This window comes from Mobula hypostoma, chromosome 21 (genome assembly GCF_963921235.1).
Source record: "Mobula hypostoma chromosome 21, sMobHyp1.1, whole genome shotgun sequence".
NCBI lineage: Eukaryota > Metazoa > Chordata > Chondrichthyes > Myliobatiformes > Myliobatidae > Mobula > Mobula hypostoma.
Genome location: NC_086117.1, coordinates 19,027,917 through 19,035,504, shown reverse-complemented (window position 1 = coordinate 19,035,504; position 7,588 = coordinate 19,027,917). Strand labels below are relative to the sequence as shown.

The following is a 7,588-nucleotide window of genomic DNA, read 5'->3' as shown; positions in this document are numbered from 1 at the left end:
AGAGAGGGAGCCTGCTACATTGGCAACAGCTTGCTCTCTGTGTTTTACTGCCCTGGCTTATGTATCTAGACAGCTGGTACACAACATGGTCGACCCTGACCAATGGTGGCCTCAGGACAAATTTGCATTTCTATTTTCTGAAACGTTGGAAGCTGTGGGGAGACCTAACAGAAGTTTATAAAATTCTGAGAAAGATTGATAGGGTAGCCAGCCAGAATTTTCCTCCCAGGGTAGAAATATCGAGTAGTAGAGAGCTCAGCTTGAAGAGGGGTGGGGGGTGGGGGAGAAGTTTAAAGGGGGTGTGTAGGGTCGGATGCTTTACACAGAGGATGGTAGATGCCTAGAACATGCTGACGGGGTGATCACAGTAGCAAATACGTCAGGTGGCATTCGAGAGGCTTTTCAATACGCATGTGAGAAGGCAACGAGAGGAGGGATATGGATCACGAGCTAGCAGAAAGGATGAGTTCAGTTTGGCATTTTACTTGGCACAGACATCTATAATCATTTGCTTATTAAATTTCTGCTCTGTACAGATGTTGCTGACTTTGCCACCAATACGTTAGATGCCATCAATATCACATTAAGGAGACGACACTTTCCACTTTTAGGAGCATACTTTTTCACAGTCTGCCATCAGTATCTCCGAGAAATTGCTGCAAATAGATTAAAGCAGAGCATTTTATTATAATTTACGTTCAGAACTGACAGTTTTCAGCTTCCACTATTTCCCTTGTGTACGTTTACATTTTCTCTCACTTGTGCCCATTGCATCGCCATTAATACAAGTGACCAAATACAATCTCAGAAAGGCCTGGGTAGAGTGGACATGGAGAGGATGTTTCCAATAGTGGGAGGGTCTAGGAGCAGAGGCACCGCATCAGATGGAGAGACGTCCCTTTAGAACAGAGATGAGAAGGGATTTCTTTAGCCAAAGGGTGGTGAATCTGTGGAATTCACTGCCACGGGTGGCTGTGGAGGCCAAGTCATTGGGTTTATTTAAATTAGAAGTTCATAGATTCTTGATTAGTAACAGTGTCAAGGGTTCTGGGAAAATGGGGTTGAGAGGGAAGACAGATCGGCCATGATGGAATGGTGGAGCAGAGTCAATGGGCCGAGTGGCCTCAGTCTGTTCCTATGTATTGTGGTCCTGTGGTAACGTCTGACAGGCAAAAATATTTACTAACAAACAGGAATCATATATTGTTCTGGCCATAAATTACCGTAATCCTACATAAAAAACGATCAAAATCTGCTCACCAATATACATTGCTTCTAAACTTTAAATTTTTACTATTTTTAATATTTTTAATATTTAATATTTGTAATCCAGGGAGCAGGAAGCACAGAATCAAATATCACTGTGATGATTGTACATTCTAGTATGAATTGTTTGGCGACAATAAAGTATAAAGTATAAAGTCATTCACGTATCAAGGATCTTTTCTTTTAACAAGGGGTATTTATTTTCTTCCTTTTTATTTATCAAAAATTATGAAAAGACTTTTTTTTACTCTTTTCCCTTCTTTTCTTCCCAATTTTAGCGAGGTGAAAGTTCACTGGTACAGCTGCTTGGCAGGAGATCGTTCTTCGTGAATGATCCAGGACATGTGACTGGGGGGGGTGGGGGTGGAGAGAGTGTCAAACTGAGTCTGAGTTATCCAAAATAAACAGATACAGCCTGCAGCCATCACACCCACACCACACCTGTACACACGGTCACCTAAACACACCAACACACACACACACACATCAACATACAATTCTCTACCTGCTTCTCCCCCACGCACAGACATACAACACTACCTCCCCTCCTTACACACACACACACAAAATGGATGTATGTAGCTGAATGAAATGTCATTCGAGAAGTTGGGAATTTAATTAGAGTTAATTAGATACTCTGTAATTAAATGCTGCTCTAATTAATACAGACTAATGGATTGTCCCAAAAATACATGTACATTTGGTTCACTAATTTTCTCCTGGGAAGAAAATCGTTCCTCAGTTCAGCTTATATGGCCTCCAGCAATGTGGTTATCCCCTGGAATTGTCCAGCAAGCGATTCAACTCAGACAATAACCAGCATGACTATATGCACTGAAGAAGAAAGCTGACACACAAGCACCCATGTAACTGCAGATGTGCAGATGAATTAATATCCCAGCACAGTCATTGGGCAGTAACCAGAAGTGGGGACCGTATTATCATTTTTAACCTCCCTCGAGTCGTAATGCCCAAATTGCTGCTTCAGTGAAGAAATTGAGCACTTCCATAGTGACGTAGCATTATCCTGGCTTTCCCTAGGTTCTTTTTGTGATCTAATATAAAGCAATTGCAGATGTTTCCTCACAAAAACAAATAGCCATTACACTCATCGAAATCCTTAAAATAATTTATTACGTGACTGCAGAGGTACTGCTATCAAACATTGGTGACAGGATCTCAAATCTATTTTCTATTTGAACGCAATTAATAACACCTCACAATGATGCAACCTTAAAGAATCCACGACACAGAAAAACACAGTGAATAATAACCGCAAGTTTGATCACCATGTTTAGTCATTTCTCGTACGTTTAAAAACAAAACAATGCAAGCAAGGGGTTGGAATTTTCTTGTGGAAGCAATTGGAGGAAGAAATTAAACAGGAAAAGGGTATTTACCACAAAAAAAACATGACCCATACTGGGTTCACAAACACGATGCAGGAAATCCAAGCAACACACACAAGATGCTGGAGGAACTCAGCAGGCCAGGCGGTATCTACGCAAAAGAGTAAAGAGACGATATTTCAGGCCGAGACTTGATGAAGGGTCTCGACCCGAAAGCTCGACTGTTTACTCTTTTCCAACGATACTGGGTTAATGGACTGCATTGATCATCATAGGAAAGAACTTTGAGATGCGATTTACCTAGACTGCCTGAGGTGAGCAGGAAAAAAGTGAGGAGCAGGGGCCAGATACTAACACACTGAGAACGGGAACCATTTCTGGACTATGAACACTAAATTCTCCAACTTCCAGTAATTTTTCCCTTCCCCCTTCTCTCTCCTTCCATTCCCCATTCTGGCTCTCTGCTTACCTCTACTCTTCTCCTTCCCCACCCATCACTTTCCTTTGGCAACACTCCTTCCCTTCCTTCCACGGTCCACTCTCCTTGCCTTCTTCTTTAGCCCTTTACCTCTTCCATCTATCACCTCCAAGCTTCTAGTTCATCCCCCCTACCCTACACACCCACCTTCCCCCTCACTTGGTTTCACCTATCACCTACCAGCTTGTACTCCTTCCACTTCCTTCCCAGTTCTGATGAAGGGGCTCAGCCCGGAACGTCAACTTTTTATTCCTCTCCATAGACGCTGCCTGACCTGCTGAGTTCTTCCAGCATTTTGTGTTAGTTGCTCTGAACCATCGCTGTTGCCATCTTGAACTTAAATGAGTAGCATACCCCTGAACAGAGGTCCAGTAATGGTTTGTCATACATAGCAACCATCCACAGGGTGCCCGGTTTGGAAAGAGAGAGAAACAATGAGTTTCATGGCTTTTACAAAAGAAAATTAAATTTTAAAGAGATAGTGTAGATCCGATGTGGATATGGTGCTCTCATAAGCTCAATATGTTCCAAAACATTTTGCAGTTAAATTTACATACTTTAACATTAAGAACGTTACTGAAATGCTGTTACAGTAATGATAGAGGAAATATTGAAACTCTACTCTGTGAACAGCAAGGACCCCACGAAATGCAATGCTACAAGGGCCAGGTAATCTGTTCATTAATTATTAGGTAAAGTATTGACAGGGACACTGGGAATACGTTTACCTCTAAACAACTGTGTTACATCCTCCTGAGAAAAGCAGTGCTGTGCAGGCTATGTGTTCAAGTCTCTGTCGTGGGATTCGAACTCATGACCATCCAATTCGCTTCCTCTAGAATTGCATTTTATGGGGATTGCCATTATAATCAAGCAACATTTCATGTGATGGTACAACAAATTACCCAGACCTAACGCTATCGCATTATGTGAGCTTGTCCAGATAGGTTAATGCTTTGCACTTGACCAGTCCATAGTATGTCTCTAACATAGCACAGTGTCTGCTGTCATTAATCTCCTCCCAGGCCCTGGCCGACTCTTCATCTGTCATTCCAAAAGAACTGAAGATGAAATTGTAGCAGCAGCGATTGAACCTAATGTGCTTCTCCCCAGAGAACCTAGAGCTATGGATCGGCACCACGCCAGCCTTCTTAGCACAGATTCCAACGTAAATGTCTTCAGGCATTGAGGTGTCCATCACCAGGGAAACAACAAAAATCTTCCTGGCCACGTCCTGGGAGATGACGTAGGCAGTGGCGCTACAATAATCAGGGTAGAATTTCTCCGAATACCGACTGACAGGCATGTAGTGTTTGCTCAGGGGGTTTCTGATTGGCAAGACCTGGTGATAGACCCTCCCAATGTAGAGATCTTCTGCATGCCTCTTCAAACCAAGCAAATATTCCATCAAACTTCTGTAGTTAACAAAGGTCTCCTCGTCGGATTTCAGAATAAATAAAGCCTTAGGACAAAATGTCACAACCCAACGTATGATCATTATGGTTTTATGGATGTTATTGCTGGGGGAATCCAAGAAAGTGCCTTGGATGATATCTTTGTGGTCTGCAAACTCTTCATTGATGTCCTCTTGTGTCGCTGGTGCTTGAGGGATGCCGATTGCAAAGAGCGTCATCAAGTGATATCCTTGCACTTTAGTCACGTTAGCCCAAGTCCTCCTAATGATTTCCCGTCGTGTTCTGTTTTCTGCATTGCTGGAAACGACGGCCAGGAGGAAGAGATCGCTGCCACTGCAAGCTCCCACATTGCTGATGTGAAAGAAACTGGAGACGTTTCTCTTGACTGAGCTCATGTCCAGTTTTCTGGCTCTCTCTCGGATCTCCAAGGTTTGGGAGTCTGTGTAAGTAGTCGGGGAGGACTGAAGCAGATATTCTTCCATAAAGTCAGCCCCAAAGAGCAAGGCATGGAAGAGGACCACATTGAAGAGAAGGAAGCACCACTGATGTGTGCGAAGCCTACAAAATAACAGCTGGAGAAACAAAATTGTGTTTATGTTAAAGAAAAGGACTTTAGACAGAACAAATCTATTTAATTCATTTATTTATTCATCATAGGCATCCGTTAGTCTCATGAGACCATGGATTTGCGCCTTGGGAGGTTTCCAGGGCACAGGCCTGTGCAAGGTTGTATGGAAGACCGGCAGTTGCCCATGCTGCAAGTCTCCCCTGTCCACGCCACCGGTGTTGTCCAAGGGAAGGGCACTAGGGCTGATACAGCTTGGCACCGGTGTCGTTGCAGAGCAATGTGTGGTTAAGTGCCTTGCTCAAAGACACAACACGCTGCCTCAGCTGAGGCTCGAACTAGTGACCTTCAGATCACTAGACTGATGCCTTAGCCACGTGGCCATGCGCCAACACTATTTATAAATTATATTTACTGTAGATATACGTACAGCATGATAACAGGCCCTACAGATCCAACAAGACAGTGCCAGTTAACCTACTAACCTGTATGCCTTTGGAATGTGGGAGGAAACTGGAGCACCTGGGGAAACCCACGTGGTCATGGGGAGAACGTACAAACTCCTTAAAGATGGTGGCGGGAAGTGAACTCGGGTCACTTTTGCTGAAACAGTTTTACACTGACTGCTACGCTATCTCGCTGTTTTTGTAAGGTCACCTACCTCTCTTCCCCATTCAATCTTAACTCTTTCTAACCATTTACTGTTTATTTTGTCTAATTCTTTTTACTTCAGGGGTGAAATGGTTTCTTCTCTGTCCTGGAAAACTCTACCGCAACCTTGAAACACCAAACGGAAACAATTAATGCAACATCCATTTTTTTTTTAACTGTGCTCTTACACATTCTTAACTGTAGTACTTGAAGCTTCAATGTATTGAATCATCTACCTGCGTCAACATCCTCAGCCTTGGACATTTTGAAAAATTTGCTCTCAACCTGATCTTCATTTTTTGAAAGAAAACAACCCCATTTTAGTTGGAGACTTCAACCCCATATTGTTCACACTTGTACTTTGTTAGGCACAGTGATATTCCTTCAAAATTAAGCATAGATTTCAACTTTCAAATCCCTACTCTATGCCTCCATTTAATATATTGTTTAATAGTAGCTGTCTTTTTTTAATCAGAAATATTTCCTATTACCGTTGCTGCACTACTGCACCTGGGGCATCCGCTTTTAGGGCAGCATTTCATTCTCTCTCCTGAATCACTAATTTAAAAGATAGCATAACGTTATAGAGAAAACAATGGCTAAACTTTTCCAGTTCACTTCAGAATGCAATACTGTTATGACATGTGACTGTAGCATCTGTACCATATGCATCTCCCTTGAACAGCTGGGGAGTTAGAGAGCGTTCTTATCTTTTATCAATAAAGCTGTTTATTGTGTTAATATTATAAAAAGTGACACTATTTCACAACATAATTTTCAGTTAACTTGCAGGAAATTGCGTGAGGAGCAGAGTCACTGAAGTTTATACTTTATGTCTTAAGTTGCTCATTCTTTCACAGAAACGCATCATGTGTCAATGTGTCAGTGAACAACCGTCACATATAATCCCGGCATCTTTCCACAAGTAGCCAAAGTAAGCATACAGGGTGAAATGGTGCCTTCCCAGTGCTGGAGGGGTTTTAGATTCCACAGCTTTTCTAAATTTGACCTACATAATTCAAACATACTGAGTTACCAAATGAATGGTACACAATTGAAATCACATTCAATCTTGCCAAGCTGGCAGGATAAGTTAGTTCTCATCACCGATTCTTCTGATCAGTTTCAATAGTATCTACTGTCAATAGTTGCTTGAACGTTCATTATAATGTAACAAACTTACCTGCATGGTCACTATAAGAGTATTAAGTTCCAGGTGATTAACTCCTCTGTAATGTAGAGATTAACTGGTCTTCAGTAGCTGTGCATTCAACTTGTCGAATTGTTCTGTCATACTTTAGTGTGCAATTTTTAAAATGAGGCAGGAGACTACCTGGTTGACCCAATTCCCCTCTTAAAAAGATGCGTTCAGAGAGTCGTATCGCATTGCTCGCCGTCAGATCAGGTACCTCAGAAAACGAACAAGAAACAAATAAAACAAGTTAGATTGTGTTCCATTGCTAACTTATTTCATGTATCATTGTGTATAGTTGCAGGGCATTGCATATATTTCAATGTGCACTTACTCATTGCTTTCTTTTGCAGCTTGTGTTGTTGAAAGTAACTTGCATTAGGTGAATTATTTAGTACTAAAGGTGAAACGGATAACCTTCGGTATCGAATATCAGGACACAAATTAAATAGATACAAATCCACAGAACATCAAGGCTCTCTATGACCCAAAGAACAAATAGCATTTGTATGCACAAAATGATTATGCTTATTGCATGATACAGGCTGTTCAAATGATACCAACATCTATTAAATAAAATCATAACTTCAGTGAGGTAGACAAGAAACTAAAGTAAGGTCTGTTTTTATTTCAACAACACACAGAAAATACAGGAGGAACTCTGTAAATAAG

The 7,588-nt window shown here is 41.7% G+C and overlaps 1 protein-coding gene across 1 annotated transcript; it reads right to left on the bottom strand.

Moving 5' to 3' along the window:
* Positions 1 to 4,018: 4,018 nt before the first annotated feature.
* LOC134360081 (beta-1,3-galactosyltransferase 9) lies at positions 4,019 to 6,913 on the bottom strand. The gene is made up of 2 exons (XM_063074162.1): positions 6,908 to 6,913; positions 4,019 to 5,080 (listed from the first exon to the last, which is right to left on the bottom strand). Exons 1-2 carry the CDS (start codon positions 6,911 to 6,913, stop codon positions 4,019 to 4,021), a joined length of 1,068 nt encoding a protein of 355 aa, XP_062930232.1.
* Positions 6,914 to 7,588: the final 675 nt, after the last annotated feature.